Genomic DNA, 23,687 nt, shown 5'->3' on the forward strand with positions numbered 1-23,687 from the left:
CCCGGGCCGACCCTGCCCCCCCCCGCCTCTTCTGCTGGCCGATGCCGACCCGATCGGGCTCCTCCTGTCCCCAGCAGCACCTGGGAATCTGGCTTCAGCTGCACGCTGCTCCGGATGGGACAGATCCGCCTGGGTCAGCACCAGCCAACAGAAGCGGCAGTGGAGCCATGTGCCGCTCGGGACTGACTGGCATAGGTAGGGGGAAAGTGCAGCTGAGCCCCCTGCTGCTCCGGCCGGGCTCATCCTGTCCCGAGCAGCACATGGCTACTCCTCTTCCCACATGCACCGTGTCGGCAATGTCAAGCTGACACAGTGCGTGTGGGAACCTTGTCCCTTCCCCAGCTGAGATCATAGGCAGATGAGGTTCTTTGGGTAGATGTGATGTCTTTTATTTGAGCAACTAAATATTTGGAAAAATTGGTTTTTCGCAAGCTTTTGGGCACAAATGCTTTTCTTCAGGCATAGGTAGAGTTTGTTGTCTCCAGACGTAACATCCTTGTTAATAGCAGCATATGGAAGTGAGAGATAACAGACCTTATTACCCACCCATCAGCCCCAGGCACCACATCCACCCTGGTTTTAGGCTCATGCCAAGTGTGAATCAGTTGGCATTGCTTTCTACAGAAACATTGTTTTCTACACCATTGTTCAGGCCCAACTAATCATTTTTTTCTACAAAAACTGCATTCTTGTTGTTTGATATGTGTGGATGGCTATGCCTAACTTGGATTTGTCTCTGCAACCAGGCACTCTTGTCTGTTGAGTGCCAGTTCTTAGGGCCACACAGCTTGACTTCTGCTCACTTTTACTCATAGGACACACCCTCCAACTCGCCCACCACATCTTGATCTTACATGAGAAGGAGAGGATCCTTGGTTATTTCTGTTTGCTCTCACAAATATCTTGAGTCATTGGTCCTTGGGGCTGCTCCTCCTCTTATACCCTGCCCATGCACCAAGACCAAACAGATCTTCTAGGATAGTCAGGCCGCTGGTCATCTGATGGAAGGATAGCGCAGCCAGTGATTTGCTTAATTAGCCATGCTCGTTTACAGCTTGTAATCTTGATTGGTTAGAGAGTCTCTTCCAGCTTTGTTTTAAGTCACCACCCTGGAGATGCTTGGGTTTGTGCCAATCTTGGGTGGCCATAGTCTTATCTGCCTAATCTATGGGCGCCCACTCTTTAGGCAGTCCATATCAGGTTTCTGCACAAGATGGCTGAGTTCTCTCCCCTCTTTGCCCCAGCTCTTTTACTGGCCTCAAGGCCTGCTGGTAAATCACATCCCCTTTTTATTCAGTCCTCAAATGGGTTACTATCCCAGGCTTACTGCTTCAGCCCCCAACACAGTTCTTTAGCCTTCTATATCCATGATGGGAGGGCCAGTCTGATCTGCCTTTAACTCAAATGAAAAAAAAGAACCGTTGAACTCAAAACTGTAACACATCCCCGGATCTCCTTCTGGAACAAACTCACAGTCACCACTTCTGGTGTCCCACTGAGTGAAGCGGCGTTTCTCGGGGGCTTCTCATGTTGTGTCGCTCGCTCCTTCTCACTGGGTTTGGGCCCCTAGAGCTATAGGCTCTCCGAGCCTCTAGTTTAGCGAGCAGGCTCTTGCTCTGCTCACTTGGCCCCTGCTGGGGCAATCCCTCAACTGGGCTCCACGCTCCTTCTGCCATGGTCCTGGGTCCTCTCTCTTACCTCTGCCAGTGTGGGGCCACATGATTTTAAACCCACATGTGATGCTGTGGCAATGCTAGAGCATTCTAATTAGAACATGTTGGAGCATGTATATAGGCACACATTGTCGTTAGTTTCTATATTTTGGATTATTTTAGTTGCCCAAAAAAGCCTTATCCAAATTCTGTGCTTGATGATCTATAATAAGCCCCTTATCATGACATCACCCATATTCTTTTCTCCACTTGCTTAGACATCTTTTTCTCCCGGACATAAGTTCTATAACTGCATAGACAGTCCATCCCACAAACTTAGTTCTGTTTTCGAAAAAAAAAATAGTTTCTGCACTAAGGAAAAAAATATGTTTTCAAAAAAAATCTGAATTTGTGTCTGGAACCAGAAATGTTAACATGTTTTAATTATGGCTGTGTAGTTATTCATGTCACTTTGAAACATAGTTCAGGTTATTTTGCGTGTCCTAACAGCACGTGAACATATTTTAGATTTTTAATGACTTGAAACTTAGAAGTGAACTTTGAATATTCTTCAGTGCTTGTTTTGGGAATTAATGTGGTAGTCTTTTTTCTTTTTAACCTTTGGTTATTAACATATACACTACCAGGGTATCAAAGCTGTGGGCCAGATTTGACCCATGGAGTCATATGATTCAGCCCACAGATCTCTGAACCAATCTCAGACCACAGCTCCATGCACTGCAATGGTGTGTGGGCTGGACCTGGCCCCATACGCCCTACACGCAGCACAGTCGGACCAATCTGGTGCATGTACTGTGTGTGGTACACTCTTGGACTGGTCCTGTGTGGTGGTTCTGGGCCGGTTCAGGTCAGGCAATGCCAGAGCCAGAGTGCAAGTCTGGTCTGGTGGGAAGCTGAATGCCACATGCACCCTGTGCCAGCCCTCTGTGCTGTGTGCAGTGTACATGGCCGGTCCAGCTTGGCACGCTGCTTGCATCACGTGCTCACCCTGGGGCTCACTGTGCCTGTAGTGTGCTAGGGCAGAACAGGGCATGCGCTGCCTGCAGCATGTGGCCTAGACCAGAGTTTTGTACATGGCACAGGGGGTCCAGGGTGCAGGCTGCATGTGGCACCCAGGACCAACCCGCTGAGCAGCACCCACAAAAAATTCCTTTAATCTTACATTTCTTTCTATAATCTCTGATACAAAATATGTGTTTTTCTTTAAATCACATTTGTATGTTTTTAATTAAAATAAAACTGCCTTTTTGGTTGAGTGAACCTTTATTGAAACTGATTGATTTGACCACTACTCTTTGCCGCAGTTGTGAAGGATTAGTCAGCATTTGTGTCCACCAAAAACAAAAGGAAATGCAAGGCTGCTCAGGAATATGATCTTCTGAATGTGAAGGCCTTTGTTTCAGGGCTATTAGGAAGGATTTTTGTGTATGATGAATAAGCAACAGAACTCTGAAGAAGACCGAGAAGGAAGCTTCATATCCTATCTGAACAAGCACTAAGGGCATAGCCTAAGAGAAATCTAGAAAGGACTTCGGGGTTCAGGTGCTGGCTTAAAGTAATCTGGGGCAGAGAGCCTGGAAAAAATTTCCAGATGTATGATTTCCCCTGCACTTTAGGAAGCAAGATTTTGTACATTCTTGTAAGTCAGGGGTGTCAAGCTCTTTTGGGTCCTAGGTTGGATGCGGACTGTGAAGCTCCTTATGGGCTGAATCTAAATTCATGTCCAGCGGTGACATGAGTGGATGCCTAAGTTGCTTCCCTCCTACAGCCAAAATGTATCCGCAATGGAGCTGTGGGGCCCTGTGTCCCAAATTTCAGCAGCAACTTCTGCCCCTGTTCTCCCCACCTCCATGATTCCCTGCTTCTCTAGGTGAGCCTCATGGGCTTTATATTTAACGCCCTTCTTTTAAAAACAGAATTCCACCAACTTCAGTGCCAATGTTTTCCTCTTATTGGAATAATATAAAATTTTAAATTTTGGGTAGCTAATCAGGCCAAAAGGAATAATTTTTTGTTTTACTACTTTAATTTTTTTAAAATATTAACTAATATAGCAAAGGAGACTAAAAGAAGAGTAATTTTGCAATTTAGAGGCTTCCACATGGTCAGGCAAATGGTATCCCACATATCAGATCCTTACCGTATTCTGTACATCAAGTTGGCACCAGCTATTGTTGGAACAACCATAGCGGTAACTCCTGACGAGTTTTGGTTTGAAAAATACTGTGATAGCACAAAGAATATTGTGTGTTTTGTACCATCTAAAAGTTTTTATTATGAAATTGTTCTCAATTATTACAAAAAACAAAGAGATATTGAACTGAGTACTAACAATTATGATTCATAAAAATATTTAATTTAAAATGGAAATGTTTTCACTTAAATCATAAATATATGAAATAACTGCTTTATTTCCAGTGAAACAGCAGTCTAAATTAATGGAAAAAAATGATCTGTTGTTTGAATGCTGAAGAACCAGAGGAATGAAAAGACTAAGAGCTTCTTAGAAGAAAATTCTTAGCATTTAGTGTATTTTTTTTTCTCCAATATTAGGCATATACTATATTGAATTTGGAAATTTTGCAGTATGTTAACAAAAAAACCCCTTTTATATCATGTTTTATTTTGCAGTTCTGGAGCTTGTGTGGTAATTCATTAACACCAAAACGTGGTGTTTTTGGCAAGACTGGTGATCTGCAAACTATACTGTGCCTAGCCTGTGCAAGAGATGAAGTGACATATTCTGGTGCACTTAATGGAGATATATATGTATGGAAAGGAATCAATCTTGTAAGGACAATACAAGGAGCACATGCTGTAAGTATTTTACTTATGATTTAGACTGTTTGAATATTACACAGCTTTGGAAACTGGTAAAGTTTATAACTGATAGTTCAAAGAAGATTTCTGAATGATCCTTGTGAAGTTTATTTTTATTTTAAACTGAAATGTTTACATGCAAATCTGACATGCTTTTTTATTTACATAATGTTTCTATATCTTTCTTACTTCACTTTCGCCCATATGCCTTTATGGAAAAGATGCTTTATAAATCTGAATCCAGTTTGTACATACAACATTGAATAGTCCTTTCTTCTTCCAGGTGCTTTAATCAATATGTGACAATGCAATGCAAAGTTTACCTTCTCAAATTTTTTATATACGATTCACAAATAAAGCTACTGATTTTCCCCATATTTTAATATAAAAGAAAAGTACTTGTTAATTACTTGTTGGCGTTGAAGCAATTGTTGTTTGCAAGTAGCTTTTAGTTATTTAGTTATAGGAAATGGTTTACCATTAGTTCATGAGCAAATTGGACAAATGCAAAAAAGAATGTAAATAACAAGCAAGAGGAATTTACTTAGAGTAAATATGACATAATTGATGTTACTTGACAGGATGAAACAATTCATATGTTCAATAAATGATAGGGCGGATTAAGGGGGTGATATAGAAAAGGTAGCACTCTATGAAATAAGTCTTCTCTGTTTTTTGGCTATTGATAATTCAAAAATGCAGGATTTTGAATGCATATGGAAAAATATGGCCATTAAGGTGTGATACTTTTGTGCCAAGAGAACGTTTTCCCCCATGTCTCCCACCATAGAAGAATGGTCCCCTGTCTCAGCAATTAACTGATTGGCAGGAGGGGAGTGGGCATTTTCCTGGGATTGGACCCCTCCCCTCCCCCACCGTCGTCTTTCCTAGCAGAGGAGAGGACAGGATGCCAATTAATGGACTCCTTTAAGGGTGGAGGTGGCCCAGGGAACAGCTGTCTAGTGTCCCTTGGTTGGAGAACTTGTCTTTGTAGTTCTCCAGATACAGAGCTGGAACGCATGTATGCTCAAGGCCCCTGGCTGTTTTTCTACCAGGAAGAATTTTGGAAAAATTCTTACTCATAGAGATGAATGCTTCTCTGTGACCCATGTTAACTAACGAAGCCCAGAAGGGGAGATGACCTCAATACCTTTTATGCTAGAGAATGTCATCTTTAAGGCTACCAAATCAAACTAATGTAGGTACTCCTGAAAATGTGTCTGTAATATGGAGAAAAAAAGGCTGTCATGAGATCTGTCTTATAGGCCAGTAGTAATGTGGCATTAGTAATACTAAAAATCACAGATAACATTTTTCTCGCATGAGTTATTGCATGCAACACAAAGTAATTCTATTTTTGAATCTATTGTGAAGAATAAAGATTAATAAGTCTCCAGACTAGATGTTGATAGTTTAGGGATTGGTGATCATAACCCAATAAAATTCAGTATTGGCAATTGGAAGACAGTTGAAGTTAATACTATGTATGCCTATTTGTATACTGAGTATGTCTGTTTACTTTCACTGTGTAAAAGTGACATTGGTTATCAATTTGTACCAGGGACTGGGAATTTTTGGGGGTAGAACATGCTCAAGTTATCCTAGGAGAAGGACCATGCCCCTTTATTCCATAGGGTTTGGAGTGCTGGAGTCATGGTGGTCCAGAAAATACAGGAGAAGCAGGAGTTTTTTGGTGACATCTTTTATTGGAGCAGGTGTATGATTGGGAGAGCTATTAGACAAGCTTTTCACTACAAAGTGTCCTTCTTCCATATTACAGAGGAAGGCAAAAAAAACCCTCTTTCCCTTTTCATTGTGACCTGGGGATAAAATTCCTTCCTGGCTACACATTTGGTGCTTAGTTTGACCCTGAGCAGATGAACAAGACCTTCCAGCCAGGCACCTGAGATGTGTCAAAGTACTGATAAGAGCATTGGTGCATCCTAGTCAAACTTCTGTGTCTCACTGTGTCTGTCCAATTTTTTTGATGAAGACAAAATGTTTCTATATTTAGAAATTCATAGTTACCTGAAACAGTTATGTTTTCAGCACTTGTTTGTGTTATTTTTAAAGTAAAAATAGACTATTTGGAAAAGTTGGTAGAATTTAGTTTGGCCATATGAATCAACTAAACATCCAAAGGAAGTATGTGTAAATGTGTGTGCGCACGTGTGCCTTGTAATTTAAGTCATTTTCATGCATTGGGATAAATTCTGATATCTTAGTTATATAAAATTCACATTTGATGTGCATAATCCGTCAATGAAGAATATGTTCAGTGTGAGAAATATAATTGATTGGAAGTGAAATATTTATATTGTAATATCCAGGTTGGCTAATAAATGATCAGTCATTCTGTGGCATTTCATTACTACTAAATTGTTTCAGAAGTACTCCAAAATTCTTGTGCATATATTTAAAGGTGGAAAAAACACACTTCCATTTTATGACCAGTGTTACATGAAAAAGTAAATGTAGATGTGCCAATAGAAATAGTTGAGAAAAATATGGCGCAACTTAGCAGTAGGAGGCAAATGGAAATTCAGAATCAAGTCAACTATCTCTTGCCATGCATACACTGAATGCTGCTGGGAGACTGGGTCAATGGTAAATCTCATTGGGAGGGAATTCGGTCTTTGAGTAGGAAAGCCAAAGGGAAGACAAACAGTGGCTGGAGAATTAAGTGATTGAAATAGGATTGCAGTTAGGAGAATGGATAAAAAGGAGATAATATAACGGTAGTTGAGAGTTGAAGAGCCAAATTTATATGGATCAGGAAAAGAAGGTGTCTTTAGGAAAGGGAAGGGACTGAAATGTTAAGGGGTTTGAGAGGAAATTGTTAGTAGGAGGCAAAAGAGCTGCAAGTCTAGCTTTGGGAGATGTGGAAAAAGATCTGTTTCTGCTGATACCTTTCCTTCCCAATTTCTTTTTTTTTTAAAGAGCTGAAAGAGGATACAAGTACATGTGAATTTAGGTGTTAATCGCACTTTAGGAGGTTAGTTGTACATAGTGCATCTGATACTGGAAAGTTAGCACTATAGGCATTAATCAAAAAAACTTATCAAATATCACATTATGCTAACACACAGACTAGCGTATAGAATTCTCTTTTTAGTTTCAGCATTCTGTGTTCTGAATAAGAAATAATGCATGGTTTCCAAGCATGTTACACATAATATGAAGATGTAATGTGTGCAGTAAGCATATATGGTATGCTTATTAAAAACAGTCACTATTTTAAAGATTCTTTTTTACTATGCTTGGGCTTTGCATAGTAAATGTACATAGGATGCCTTCTCAATAACTGAATAATTTATTTTGGGATACTCTTTCAGAGGTACATATTAAAGTTGTGTGGATTGATGTCAGAAGTTGAGGTTAAATAACAGGCACCCTGTTAATACCCTAACACATCTATGTTGGCTTGCCAAGCATTAATTAAATATAGAGTGAGTAATATAACATATGTAAATGAATGTTTTAAACTTGGTGTTGTGGACCAAGTCATTCCATCACTCTAAGCTTTACTATGAATTGCTTTGATTATGTCAAACAAAATAGAGCTATTTTTTCATGTTTCAACATAGTAGAGAGATATCTAAATATTTATTTTTAGATTTCTGTAGTAAGATACCTTTTATCCATGTATCTTAGAACACTTCTTCACAAAATAAGAAAATTAGCTTGAAAGGTGTTAGACAAGTAAAAAGAATAAATTACACATCAATGATGCTTCACCAGAAATTTACTGTCCCCAGCTCCATGAACAATCTGCTCAAATGTCACAGCTGATCTCAACTGTTAGGGAGGACATACTGGGGAGGAAATAATTTCAAGTTAGGATCCAACCTGTAGGTATCTTTATTAATGGAAGTGAGTTCAAGGAACTGGTGTAATATATTTTCTTTTTTTAATGCTACTCTGTACTTTGACAAATACATCTTGTACATGTGTGTAGCTTCCACATGGTCTTTTAAGAATGGCACTCAAGCAGATTATAGGACTACAATCTAGAAGTTGTGTAGGCATGGTTATTATGGTGACATCTACATCTTACACAAGTGGGTAAATTTGATTTTTTTTCCCCCCTCCATTGAGGCAAACATGGATTCCAGGGACACTAGATTATCCAAGAGTGCTTCAACATTTGTAAATGTCTTTCTAGAGTGAGCGTGACTATAATCATGAAGTTGAAACAATCTGTTTTGCCCTGTGCTCATAGTCCTTCTGCATTTCTATATATCACCTTGGTTTTGAAGTATGAAGTTTCAGACTCAGAGATAGAAACAGAAACCATTGCAGCTACACATTTGCCTCTTAGAACTGAAGACTCAAGACATAATTATAAAAGACCTGTGACTGACAATGCTGTTAGTTTACCTTCTGCTAGGGCATTAGGTCTTGGAACCATGTCCTGTTCTTCATTGCTTAAAAATGTTCTTCTGGTATTACTCATGTTTGCTTGTAGTTCAGTGTCAAAATTATTTAAAAAATAAAAATACAATAACATTTAAAAAGATGCGGTATAATTGTCAATATTATCTTTATTTCAGTAGTGGACCTGCTGTTCATGTCTTTTTGAATATATCTGTATTTTACTTGAGAAAAAGTGTCCATTATATTTAAGGAAAGGAAAGAATGCTTTGTTTTTGTCACTATCAAAATATCACTCACTCATGGATACTAAAATCAGTTATTTAAAGCAAATGGTGCTAAATGACCAGTAGGTACAGTATGTTTTGCTCCTGAATTCAGGAATTTAAATTAATCTTCCTCATCTTAGTATGTAAAGAGCCAAAGTATGTCTTTTGCCTAATAACTTAGAAGTTGACTAATGGCAACTAAAGGCTGGAACCACAGCTTATGAAAGTCAGTTGGGGTTTTTTGCTGATATTTGTGGGGGTTGAACTGGGCCCTAAGGCAAGAGGATGTGAAACTAAACTCTTTTTAGGTATAAGAAGCGGCAGCATTAGGATCATCAACATCAGGATGAAAGCAGTATTGCGGCAATTCTCTCAACCTGCATATCAGCAAACACACTAATTCTACTGTTTTTGAGTTAGGTAGGTAATAAATGGGTAAAAAATACCTGCTCAATCAAAATTCCTTAGTCCACATCTTCAAACTAGTTCTAAACATGTACATGATAAATTTGCACTGATTTAACTTAAAGTAGATTAACTACAACAAAAAATTTAAAAAATTACTGTTGGTGAAGCTTGTAATTTGCAAAAATAGTGGTAAATAGTGAGAAATAATAATTGAGAAGAGAAATTTCTAGAATGACTTGGACTACAAGGTAAATTTGAAAAATGTGGTATACTTGAAAAAATTGTTCTACTACAGCCAATTTCAATGCCATACTTATAAAATATAGTATATAGGTGCCATATAGTTAGTTGACAGGTTAGGGGATTGTATTAAATGAAGCAGTGATAGTGAAAGGGATTTGGTGGGTAAGGTGGATTAGTTATCTGAAATTGAACTCTTACTATGATGCAGTGGTTACAAGGGTAAACAAAATCTTTGGATGGATAAATAAGGGAATGTATAATAGAAGTTTGGTGTTAACACTATGTAGCATTACAAGACAGTTCTGTTTCCAATTCTGGTGTCCACAGATCAAAAAGAGAAAGGGTTTTAAAAAGTTGAATTATTTGAGTTGGAAAACCAGTTTTACAATAAGGTACTTAAGAAGTCTAATTTACATGGATTACTTAAAAAAAGGCTAAGAGGTAGTTTTACCATGGTCAATAAGCACAAGAAGAAGATTCCTGATGTTAGAATCACTTTTAATTTAACAAACAAAGCTGTAGCAAGATTTACTGGCAGAAAGATGAAGCAAGACAAATTCAGGTTAAAAAAAGGGTACAGATATTTAACACAGAGTAATTAACTAGGGGAATAATTTGTTTAGGGTTGTGGTGGGTTCTCTGTCACTTGAAACCTTTATGTCAAGATTACTTCCTAAAATAGTTGATGTGGCTCAACCATAAATTAAGGGATTGATGCAGGAATAACTTAATTAAATTTTATTGCCTGCATTAATGAAGAAGTCAGACTAGGTTATCCTAATTGTCCCTTTTTGCTTTAAAAGTTACATATTTGGGAATTGGTCAAATTTGTATGAACACTTTTGTTTTGCATCACGTATAGTTTATTTCTGTCTAACTTGAATATATTCCTAACTGATATAACCTAAACTGATATCAATCAGTTTTAAACTGAAATAAGAGTGCACAGAGGTTTGAGCTGGATTAATTAATTAAAAATTAGATCTGAAGTTAAACTAGTGCAGTTTTCTCATGTGGACAAACCCTGAGTCCTCCACTAGGAAATCATCCATATTCATGGATTCAGCACTTAACCATGTGCTTAAATCCCAAGTGAATCAGTGAGACTTACGTATATGAAGTGTGTGTTTTAAGTTCTGTCCTGAATGAGGATAGATTAAAGTATGCACTTAAGAACTTTCTTGAATCAGAGCCCAAGTTCTGTTCGCATCACTTTCAATTGCATTATAATTTTTGGATGAAACCCATAATATTAATTTGTTATTTGATAATTAGAATTTATATACATTTTTGACTCACCCATATATATAAAAATTGTGTTAGCTGAATGATTTAATGGTGCCTTCTCTACAACATAACAAGAGGGGAAAACATTTTCCATCCATATGAAGATTTCTTTCTTTTCATAATAGTTATTATAAGCTGTATGTGTTGTTGAATGTCATTTTCTTTCCTCCTCAGGCAGGAATTTTCAGCATGAATGCATGTGAAGAAGGCTTTGCCACTGGTGGCAGGGATGGCTGCGTTCGTTTATGGGATTTAAATTTTAAACCAATTACTGTGATTGATCTCAGGGAAACAGACCAGGGATATAAAGGTAAAAAACCCAAAACAATCTAGTCTTTATTTTCATTACACGATCAAATGGGAAGTTCTTCACAGGTTGAAAAATCTATTTTAAAAACAGTTAATGAAAATATATGACATGTATGTTAATATGAACATTGTATTTACACAACAAGGGTGCATCCAGACGAGCGTGCACGTGCTAATTTGCAGTGTGGTGGATTTTTTTGACACTGGGACAGCCCAGTGTCAAAAAAACCCACACCTTAAAGTGGGGTGGTGTACATGATACAGCATATGCTGCCTGAAACTGGAGCCTATCCAGCTAGAGTCATGTTCCGGCTGCTGGCCAGGCTCCATGCACCGGATCACTGCCACTGAAGCCCTGGGAGGCCCCTAGAACCCCAGGTAAAGCTGCTGGGGCCAGCCCAGGTGCTTGTCCCAGCTTTCTCTACCCCACCCAGGGCAACCTGACACATGCTAGCGCATACGTGCCCAGGCGGTCCCCAGAGACGAGCAGTAGTGCACAACTATGTGCTGCTGTTACTTGCCCCTGTGGAAACGCAGCATACGCACTCATATGAATGAGTCCTGAGAGTCAAAATAATTTGTGCTTTGACAAATGCCCTGTCATCTGAAGATCTCTTGGTAGTTTCTCAGTAGTTTTTGGTTCATGAGAATTATGTGCATTGTGTAATGTATTCCTTTCCCCACACCAGGTCTGTCTGTAAGAAGTGTGTGCTGGAGGGGAGATCATATCCTAGTTGGTACACAAGACAGTGAAATTTTTGAAATTGTGGTGCATGAACGCAATAAGCCTTTCCTGATCATGCAGGGGCACTGCGAAGGAGAGCTGTGGGCTCTAGCTGTCCACCCTACAAAACCTTTGGCTATGACTGGAAGTGATGATCGATCAGTCAGGTTAGGTGATTTGAATTGTTTTGTTTGTTTTTGTTTAACTGTGTACAATTTGAGGTATTGCTTTATCTTTAAATAATTAAAGGTTAAATAATTGTTATGTATCATATTGTGGTATTGTTCCAGCTAAATTTATTCTCATAACTCTGGATAAAGAATACTTTCCTGTTGAAAGTCTGAAAACAGTAGTATAAATTGGTAGTTTACAAAATGAAAATTAAGACCTTTATTTCAACTCAAATGGTGGAAATGTTCGCTTTCGTAGTTTTAATGACAGTAAATAATATGAGGACCAAAATTATCAAATTGAGTTCCTGAAGTTAGGCACATCAGTTTATATTTCAGGATCTCAAAAGTGATTTGATTTTGTTTTTCTTTAGAGGGGCAGCCAGGTATCTACAGCTTGCATTGAAGTAAAATTTAGATGTGTAACTTTACTACTGAGCTTGATCATTTTGGTTGATATCGAGTGAATCTATCTACCCTGTATTAGACATAATTGAGATACCTTCTTGTGGTTTGATGTAATATAATACTTCAAAAATCTTATTCATATTATGTTTTAGAATTTAGAAGTTCATTTCACTCACTTTTTGCCTATCCAGTTAAAAAAAAATTGTTGGATGATATCTTTTATTGGGCCAACTGCATAGTTGGATAGGGTTAGATAAGCTTTCAGATGCAAGGCATTCTCTTCTTTGAGTCTGAGAATAAATGCAAGCGCAGTGATAGTTAAAAAAAATAGTTGCTAGAGCTGTGAAATTTGAGGGAGGAGAGAAATTCCCAGAGGTAGCAGGCAAACAACTAGCAGAAAAAAAGAAGCTGATTACTGGGAGATCAAGATCTATTAAAAAGGAGAGGGTCATTTGGGATTCAGGTAGGTTGTAATGTGCCATAAAATCAATACCAGTGTTCAGTCCCTGGTTCCTAATGTCCAGTCAGCTTATGAATTTTAGCTCCCAAGTTCACTTTTTAAGTGTGTTAAGTAGATTTCCTTTGAGCATAGGGGTAGTGAGGTCAGAGAGAGAATGGTGGTTCTGTGAAGAATGTGCCTTTAATGGTGTATGTGCATTTATTCTTTATTGTTTTTCTGGTGTGTAGTTGCTATTTGTTTCCACCCATGTAGTTGCCATGGGGGCATTTGGTGCATTTGATCAGATATATCACATTTTGGGTAAGGCATATGTAGGATCCATAGATTCTGATGGCCTTGTTATGAAGGGTGTTGATTGTAGTAGCACTGGAGATATGTTGCCTGGTTAAGGATTTCTTGCTAAGGCACAGGTGTGTACAACTTGATGTCTGCTGAGCAATGAGGAGTTTGCTTCTGATGATGAGTTCAGCATGGTTAGGGGGTTGTTTGAAAGCCAGGAATGGAGAGGATAGGAATATTTATCTCAAGGTCTTTGTTAAGTATAAGCTGTAGTTATTTGATTCTCCTGATTGGTTCCAGTGTTGGGCGGTAGGTAATCACTAGGGATGTGCGGTCATAGCAGGGTTTCTTTTTGTATTGTAGCAGGTTACTGCAGGGTACTTGGATACTCTTTTAAATGGGTACTCTTTTAAATGTGTGGTCTGTTTCTCTATTGGAGTGTTCTTGTATAAAAACAGATTTTAGGCAGGCCGGGTGGGTTCATAAATGTTCTTCTCATAGCAAATGCAGTGGTATCTGAGGGCCTGACTCTAAATTACTTTTTTGGTATCCTTGGGATGATTGCTGGTTTTGTGGACATAAGTATGATGGTCCATGGGTTATTTGTATATGGTGGTTTGTAGGGTGCCATCCTGAATGTGGATTGTCGTGTCTACAAATCTGGCTGTACTCTATTCTTGTAGGTATTTCCGACAGGCAGCTGTGCCTTCATGGTGTGGCATGTTAGTATACAGCCTGGTGACATTGTTGGTTGCAAATATGACCTTCTTGGGGAGGTGGATGATGTACTGGATTCTGCTGAGGAAGTCCGTTGCATCTTGTAGAAACTTGTTCTCTGAGGTCTGCCAGGGATATCCTGTTTATGGATCTTCAGGAGTGTATAAAAAATTCCTGGGATACAAGAATGGGGGTTAAATGGAAGTAGTTTTTTTCCTGAAGCTGTTATAGAAGATTTGATTGTTTTTCAGTTCCAGAGAGAATTCTGGTGTATGGGGAATTTCTAATATGGGGAATTTTTACTTAATATAATTTGACTCCCTGTTGCAGGATACCTGATAGGAGCAGTAGCTACTTGTCAGAAACATTTCCCCTGGGAAATTCCCTACAATGTATTCAAATGAGATTCCCATGAGCAGCAACATCCACTTAGGAACAACCTACTACTAGAACACTGACACCTTGCTACTAATACAAATTGTTTGTATATCTATATTTATTTAATAAATCTATGTTCTAACAAATCCTAGTAAGTTTTACTCTCTGTTTTTTCTGAAAGATCATTCCTTTTCCTCTCAGAAATTGTGTAGTAGCATTTTTTTGTGAATTGGATGGAAGTTACATTGATACAGCAAAACATGCATCTGGAACCTAATGTAAAAATTACATGCTGTACTTAGGCACAATTAGTCAGAGGTTATAATGCTATTTAGTAATATATATGAAATTGTAATATATTAAGAATAATGCATTATTAATAGAGAGATGCATTTGTATTGTAAAATTTTAATTGTTTGTTCTATTCTCTTCATTAGTTAAACTGGATATACTTTTAAGCAATAGAAAATTCAGAATTTGTTTCAAGCAAAGTAGGATCAAGTACCTTATGTTTTACCAACAAAGCCAAAAACTGAATCTGCCTTTTCATTTTTTTCATACTAGCTCCTTTATCCTACTTGAAGAAATATAGGCATTCACTGCTATGCAAAACTTATAACATTTTTTTGCTAGTTTTGAAAGTTATTGGTAGAAAATAATTTTTTAATATGAACACTGCATTCAGAATATTTTTTAGAAGCCTTCACATTTTCTATCACAAAGTTATTAACTATTCCTTGCATTTGACTTTACTTTAGAATATGGAGCTTAATAGACCATGCATTGATTGCCCGGTGCAATATGGAGGAACCGATTCGCTGTGCAGCAGTTAGTACAGATGGAATCCATCTTGCACTTGGAATGAAAGATGGCTCTTTCACTGTACTTCGAGTCAGGTATAGTGTAAAAATCAGAAAGTTACGAGCAATCTAGTATATGTTTTATATAGAAAGCATACGCTAAGATTATTTTAACTTCTATTTCAAACATATGGTTCACAGATTATATACATACAGTTCTGTTACTCTGATTTAATAGGCAAAGGTTTCCATAACAGTATATTATGAAAAATGGTATGTTAGGAAAAAATACATTATTGGGCAATAAATCATATATTAAAAATTATCATTAGTTTCTTAGTTATTTCCACTTAGTGAGAGCTGCTGTTAGCCCTTATTCCCTGCTCCCAAAACTGGTCCCAGCAATAGCTTTGCTGTCTTCAAACCTCAGATTAGGTCTAAGGGATGAGAGAGAGGGCTCCATGTGATATTAAGGAGCTTCCTTCATCTAAGTGTCTTAAGGGCTAGTGATCTACCTGAACCCTTCAAGTCCAGCAGTGCCCAAACATTTAGGCCTGTGGGTCAGAGGAGTGGTGCCACATCTGCTTGTAGGTTGTATTTAGTGAGTGGGCTCTATCCGGAACATAGTGTTGGCCCAATCAGGGCCTGATCCAGCCATGTGGAAAGAACTTGGCCAGGGTCCATTGCAGCCATGTGGAGCTGGTCCTCTCTGTGCCCAATCCCACACAGTTGCATTGGGTCCAATTTCAATTGAGCCATGTGGGAACAAGGCCTGATGTCTCAATATGGGGCCAGCCTGACTGGGGCCAATCCAGCAATGTGGGTCTTGGAAAATTGATAGCAAGGGAGTGGTGGCATTACTAATTACCACCACTCTCCCACCACCAGGTTTATGGGCTTGTGGGGAAACCTGTGAGCCAGATTACCTAGCTTCATGGGCTGGATCTGGCCTGTGAACATGAGGGTTGAACACATCTTTCCTAGTCAGCCCAGACTTTCAGTGATACCTCCTGTCCTCCCTCCTAGGCCAAGGGCAGGGAACTTTAAAGGGCTTTGCTTCCTATAGAAACTATATTTGCATAATGAACCTAAGATTTTCCCTTCAGAATTAGAATTTGTCAGACATTATTACTGTGAACGTGATATTCTCTCTTAAGCTTATGAGACTCATTTTCTCTACTACAGAGATATGACAGAAGTGGTTCATATTAAAGACAGGAAGGAAGCTATTCATGAATTAAAATATTCACCAGATGGTAATTTCCTCGCTGTTGGCTCCAATGACAGCTCTGTTGATATTTATGGTGTTGTTCAGAGGTACAAAAAAGTTGGGGAATGTGTTGGATCCCTAAGTTTCATCACTCACATGGACTGGTCTGCTGACAGTAAATACTTACAGACCAATGATGGCAGTGGGAAAAGACTTTTTTACAGGATGCCAAGTAAGATTTTTTAATATTAGCTTTATTAAAAATGTATATCTATAAATGATAAACTGTATAGTACTTGCATAAAATAGCTAATAAATCTTGGTTTGAAGTACTGAAATTTAGGGCATATGAAAACCCTATGAAAGCAATTCTTCAGTGCATAACAGCATAAGAAAATGAAGTAAATTTACATAAGAGTGCATCCAATTGAGATTTGTTTTTCTCTTCTAAGCTGTTACTGTATTTTGATTTGGGTAAAAATAATGAGTTGTAATTTCTTAATTTTGATACCAGTATTTAATCTTACAATGTTTTATTACAATGTATTTTATTATTTATTTTTTTTAATCAGTCATTCTTTCTGAAGAATAAATTTCCACTTTTTAAAAGAATTGTGTATTTGAACTCTTTTTAATAAGGGCTTTCCAGTGCTGAGTTCCAGTGTTAATAGTTCAGAATGAGCTTTGTTGTATACAATTTGGAAGCTTGAAAAGATCAAGAACCCCATAAAAACAGATTCATACTACTTCAGAATTAGATTTATAACCTTACTGAGGAAGCCAACTTGTATGAGCTTTTGCAGTGAACAGTTTATATTTAAGCAATCCAAATGCCAATTAAATATGAAATTAAAATAGAAGTAGGTAACTATCTAGTGAATTGAAATTGTAGATAAATTGTAGATTACTATGGTCCAGAGATACAGCTCTTTTAGGACTTATTAACAGGAAACAGGAACTTCACGAAGCATGAACAATGCTGGAAACTGTAGGTCTGCAACAGACCTCTACCACTTGAGTTTATGGGAATAACTGGCAACAGTTTTCATGCTCTATGTGAATTGGCTACTAAAGGAGCCAAAATGGACACTTTACCAACTCCTTGGTACAGATACGTGTTATGGAACTATAGGTTTCAGCTTCATGTATAGCTGATGTGGAGGTTCTACAATTTCTAAATCCCATTCCAGTTCTTTGTGGGGAAGAAGTGGGTGATCTAGCGATTAAATCTATAGCCTTCTGTTCCCCTTAACCAGTACATTTTTGGCCTATAGACTGTTCTTTCATAACCAATAAATGTCTCTTTACTCTGATATCTCAAAGTTTGTTCCCTTTCCATGTGTTCCAGCTCAATTCAGTTCTCTTCCTTCTCCCCGTGGCATTTACTTTGCTGCACCCAAGGCTGGTTTCTGTGGGCATGTCTACATGAGATGCCTAATGCACAGTAGGCTAATTCTACTGTGCAATAGTGTGCCATGGCAAAAACTGTGCTAATGTGCTACTTCACAGTAGAGTTAGTGCACTGTGCATTAAATGTCATGAAAAAATCATGCTCAGTAACACTGGCTACTGTGCATTAGTTAGTACCTTGTATTAGAGGTACTAAATGTAATGTGCAGTAGCAACAGTGCATTAATGCACATGTAGACGCACCCTGTTTCTCCTAATAAGGCACAAGCAGGAGAGTATTGACAGAGAAGAATCAATCTGTCTGCTCTTAGTTCTGGTACCTACTGTCATTATGGTCCCTGATTGCTTAGAGAAGCAACTACAGGAAATGTCTTGTTCAGACTCTGCATCTTTTTGATTATGCATCTTCAGTGTTGTCAGCCTGTAGGTGTGTAGGGATGGCGAGTGCTCATTGCAGATGCAACTATTGGAGACTGATCTCATTAGGTCCCTTCCATCCCAGCTACCAGCCTCTAACAAACCCAGTTTTTTGAAAACTGAGGTTTTCAGAAGCTCATAAGTTGGCAACATTTCAGGATTATTGTTTTTTTAATTTCTGCTCCAAATCAAGCTGCTAGAGATTCTTGGTGAGAAGTTTGCAAGATTTTTTTTTTAAGATGAGCAAAACTTTTTCCCCCGCTAACCATGGTCTTGGTATATCGCTTGGAAAACAATTTAGCCTGAGACCAATCATGGAAAATTTTATTTCAAATAGTTCAAACTGGGCAAAACTGTAAGCAACTGAAAACTGAGTCTCAGAGGGTGTGTCTACATATGCAATTAATACTCAGTAAGGTACAGTAAAATAAGGTGCAGTTTACTACGCCTGGGAACCTTGCCTACATGTGCGCTCAGATTTGTTCCCAATAGTAGCAGCCCAGTCCAGGGTTCCTCCTGTCCTGCTCTGTCCCCTTGCACCAGCTAGGGGGAACTCGAGGCTCTTCCAGGTGCCACTCTGGCTGGCAGGGGGCCTGGGGATTGGTCCTGATGTGCAAAGGGCTGGGAGAGCTGTGGGGCTGCAGGGGCAGCTGTCTCCTAGCCCCATGCACATCAGAACCCATCAACATTGCTCTTGGTTAGCAACTACACATGAGGTACTGTGCAGTAGCTACTGCATGGTTAATCTACTACCTGTATCTACAAATAGTAGCCAACCATACAGTAAACTAATTTACTGCATGGTAAATGCTGCACATGTGTAAATAGCGATGCTTTACTGTGCAGTAGATTAGTTTACTGGGCAGTAAAACATCTCATGTAGACGCACCCAGGTGTTAATGTTGATAGTAGGCACAGCTGCACATGATATTAGTGCACCTGAATAAACTCTGATGCAATTCACTCTGGAGTTTATTGCTCCCGGGCACAGCGTTTACACATGCTTCCAGGACCACAGCACGTTGAGCTGGGGCAGCACAGCCCTAGCTGATGGGACTCAAGGGGTCAGCCTGCCAGTCCGGGGCTGCTCTAACCCAGTTTAATGTACTGCAGAGGAGCTGGCTAGGGCACAAGGGCTCTACAGTGTGGGGCTAGCTGGAAGACTGTACCACGCTCATACCCCAGCCAGGACTGGTCAATGTATACACATGCATTGTAGCACAGTAAAATTTGCCATAGGATAGTACTCATGTTGGGCAGTACTATCCTACAGCAAAGTTAATTAGTTTACCCTGGCCTAATAGTGCCACATGTATAGATGGTGATGCTTTACTGCAGAGCTTACTAGGCAACCCTGCGGTAAAGTGCAAGTGGAAATGCACCCAATAAGTGTTGCTATCAACATTGCCTGTTATAACAAAGAGTTTTAGAAATAGTGGTTTGAGTATACATTTTTTAACTTGGTCTAAGCTAGATTTAAATTCTGGTCAGACTTTGAAAATTGGAGTTTCAGATTTATTAAAAACACAGCAGTAGTTAATGATTAAAAATAAGCATTTGCATTTTATTTTTAGGTGGAAAAGAAGTTACAAACAAAGAAGAATTAAAAGGTGTCCCCTGGGCTTCATGGACATGTGTTTCTGGCTTAGAAGTTAATGGAATATGGCCCAAGTATTCAGATATCAATGATATCAATTCTGCAGATGCAAATTTTATTGGGCAAGTTTTGGTTACTGCTGATGACTATGGAATAGTCAAATTATTTCGATACCCATGTGTAAGAAAAGGTAATGTCTTTATTGATGAAAATATGTAAATCTCAGATACTCAGGACAAAAAGGCTTTAGAGGGAACAATAAAGGTCTTAGGAATTTTAGAAACAGCCAATGTTTATTTGTAGAGTTTTAATTAAAGTTCAAACATGGAAAACAGCAGTGGGTTGATAAAATGGACTGTTCAATAATTTTGTGTAGAATTTGCAATTGTGTTTTGGATAAGAGAGATTTATGTCACAACAGGTTTTATTTGACAGTTGTAGAGGATCGCTAAGAACATTATGGCTAAGGACAGACATTCAAAAAGCCTAACCCTGAATTGATTCAATATTTGCAGGTTAGTGTAATCTGCAGATATTGAATGTCTATCCACTTTCAAATCAGTTCACTTTTGAATCAGGAAATGCAGGCACATGCCTGCAATGGATCAGGTTAGAAGCCAGGGGGTGCTAGAGTGAATCCTCCCTTCCCTTCCACAATGCTATGCTGAGGTGGGTGTGGCCAGGCCCCAGCAGAACACAGTGATTAGGGAGGGGTTTAAACCTCCCCCACCCAGCCTGCACAGTCCCTATCTGGGGTGTGCCTGGAGGGGGAGGTGGAAGCAGCCCTCACCAGGCTTTTCCCCCCACTCACTGTTCATGGGACAGGGAGTGTTGCCAGACCCCAGCCCCTGGCTAGCACTCTGAGGTAAAGGGCAGGGGGAGGAAGGACTGTTTGTGTGGACTGCATGCATCTATTGACGATACTGAGCTTTTCAGTCTCCCTCTCCCTATTTCTTCATACTGTCTGCAGCAAGCTGACAAGCACTGCATTCATTGCAAACCAGCTCATTTCTCACACCTCTCTCTGTCTCCACACTGACAGCAAGAAAACAGAGCCTCTTTCATTAGTTCAAGCTTTTCTTAAACATCTTTTTGCAAAGCATTTTTAAGGAAGAACAAAGGAACATTACCAGCTGACCTGTTGATTAGTTTCAAAAAAGTCCCTAGGAGACACTGTTCTGTCTGCCTTTGTTCCAGTGAAATTGGAGACACACAAACATAGACGTCTCTCTGCATTAGCTAGCAAGGGGGTGGCATGACCGTGACCAGATGCTGGCTGGAGTCTGTGCCACTGGGGTCCTTGCTGTGGGAGAGGGGAAGGAGGGGTGGATCTCTGCTTGAGCAATGAGCAGATACTGCTGTGCTGCAGTCTCCAACTTTTTCTCAGTCAGCCTGAGCTCTGCCTAGGGAGGAGAGAGGCAGGGCCAGTCCTGGTCTCTGGAGCAGACAGCTCAGGCCAGGAAAAATTTTCCATGAAAGATTAAAATGCCCTTGTTAAATTGTTTGAACAAAAGTTCCTGAGTTTAAATCTTCCTTACTGCTAACTATAGAAGTTCCTCAATAGTACCACCTTTTCTAAAGGAGGTGACCTGTCTAATTCTGATTGTGACCCTAAAAGAGAATTCTTCTAAGATTCAACAACCAAATTCTTCTAAGATTCTTCTAAGATTCTTGATTCAACAACCAAAACAGGATCCTGGTAATATTCCAGAAATGGGCTCAGAAGAAATTCCAAGCTAATACAAATCAGTAGCTTTTTTTTTTTTTTTTTTTTTTTACTATATCTTGCTTTTGAGAGTGAGATTAAGGTAGAATGGGAGTTTCTAATTGCAGTGAAGATTCTAACTGGCAAGTAGAAAACTTCTCTATACCTCTGAATGAACTTCAAAGATGTAGAGATTTTGCCACACTTGTCAAAGTTGTTGCAGTCTGAGTCCTAGACTCTGGCCCAGAGCAAATGGTCTGATCTTCAAACATATACAAACAATGACATTCCCAGAAAGAAAATTCACATATAAAGCTCAGTTTTCGAATCCCTCCAACCCCTGAATCTTTTTGTTGATACTACAAAGGCACTGCTCAGAGTAGGCATTAGTCTAAGATGATAAAAAGCATTTGTCCATCCTGTAACCTCATAGATACTGGCAAGTCATCTGTTTCTAGATTTTTCAGGTACCTCTGTTCCTCAGTCTGAGCAGATGACTCCTCTTCAGTCAGGACTTAGTTATCAGAGAAGATATTGTTAAGTAGTTCAGATGCCTTCCTTGAGGAATATAGGCCACTTCCTCAACTTTATTTTCCAGTGGTTCTATAGAAGATGATAAAGTAGCTGGCCAAATCATTTGGAGGATATACCTCTCAGAGTTGTAACTAGCCAGGACTGTGCCCTCGTTTTCAGTGGCAAAAAAATAGGTTAATGTCACCTCAGCAGCGACAAACTCCATCTGCCCCCCTGCCCTGTACTGACAAAAACATACTTGACAGAATTATATTTCCCAGATACCCATCTCTCACAGACACATGCTCCTGCACTGCCACTGCCCGGACTGGAGATGGAAATTGTAGAAGGAGGGAGTGCAAGGGAAAAGAGAGTGAGGTATCTCCTGTTGTATTCTGGCATCCCCCTACCCCCTTTTAGTCAGTGTCTGGGGCTTGTGCCCTTTTCACCCACTCATCCTTACGTTACTGTACCTGGCACATATTTCTAAGCATCTATCTCTGGTCTCAATAGTACCATATTTACTCAAATCTAAGATGACCCTGATTTTAAGATGAACACCCAATAATTAGGTTATAATATGGAAAAGTGTATAAATTAGTTATCATTTTCCAGATATAGAATCTAATTATCAGAGGGTTGTCTTTAATTCATCCTCTCCCACTGCTACAGCAGGCAGAGCAGTGACTGGGGATAAGGGAGCTTCCCTTCCCTCTGCTCCCCCATTTGTTCCCCTTATAGGCTTCATGCCCTTCCCCCCTGCTCCCCACAGTCTCTGCCTCTTCCTTCCACAACACTCCCCTTTCTCTGCTTCTTCCCACAAACGCTTCCTTTTCTCCACCTCTCCCCACCCACCTCTGTGCCCCTGCCCCCATTATTTTAAGATGCTGATCGAGCTCTATTCTTTCCCCAGAGCACAGCACATGGAAGCGCAGCACTTTCTGGGCCATGCAGCAGTGTCACAGCAGTGTCAGTGTTGGTGATTGGCTGGGCAGGGGATGGAGTTCCATGTTGACATTGATGATTGGCTGGGCAGGGGACAGAGTTCCATGTGCCCCATGCCTAGCTGTACCTGGCAGTTGTTGACTCTGGATTTAGGACCCAGATGCTTTGTTCTCGGGGGGGAACCAACCCTCAGACCAACCACAACCTCTCCATTTGATAATAGGCAAATTTATTGATACACAGTAATAACAGAAAAGAAACAATACAAGCAATCAAGCAATTCTATTTATATCTACCAATCCTAGGGCTGTCATCAGAGTCAGGAAACATCTGGCAAGGACGCAGGCTTCACTCTGAAGGTTCTCTTAGGTGTCAGATGTCAGCAGCCTGGAGGTTGGATGCCGAGGGCCCCCTCCATTGGGGTGGATCAGATGGGCTAGTGATGTGTTTTCTGTCCTTGGTGGCTTTGGGGACCCCTTTGGGAGATGGGGACCTCTCCAAGGGATCCTTTTGGGGAGGAGGACAGAGAGGAAGAGGGCCCTTTGTTACCTTCAAGTCTCTGCTTTTGTAT

The 23,687-nt window shown here is 39.6% G+C and overlaps 1 protein-coding gene across 1 annotated transcript in view; it reads left to right on the top strand.

The window, feature by feature from the left end:
• The window catches only part of EML5 (echinoderm microtubule associated protein like 5), a 204,294-nt gene that overhangs the window by 49,379 nt on the left and 131,228 nt on the right, over window positions 1-23,687 (top strand). The window contains exons 5-10 of the mRNA XM_025215565.1: window positions 4,305-4,490; window positions 11,249-11,384; window positions 12,073-12,274; window positions 15,278-15,415; window positions 16,505-16,761; window positions 19,931-20,143. Of these exons, the coding sequence (XP_025071350.1) occupies window positions 4,305-4,490; window positions 11,249-11,384; window positions 12,073-12,274; window positions 15,278-15,415; window positions 16,505-16,761; window positions 19,931-20,143 (1,132 nt within the window). The remainder of the gene's footprint in view (window positions 1-4,304; window positions 4,491-11,248; window positions 11,385-12,072; window positions 12,275-15,277; window positions 15,416-16,504; window positions 16,762-19,930; window positions 20,144-23,687) is intronic.

The sequence above is a fragment of the Alligator sinensis genome, unplaced genomic scaffold, assembly GCF_000455745.1.
Source record: "Alligator sinensis unplaced genomic scaffold, ASM45574v1 scaffold1141_1, whole genome shotgun sequence".
In the NCBI taxonomy this organism is placed as follows: Eukaryota; Metazoa; Chordata; order Crocodylia; family Alligatoridae; genus Alligator; species Alligator sinensis.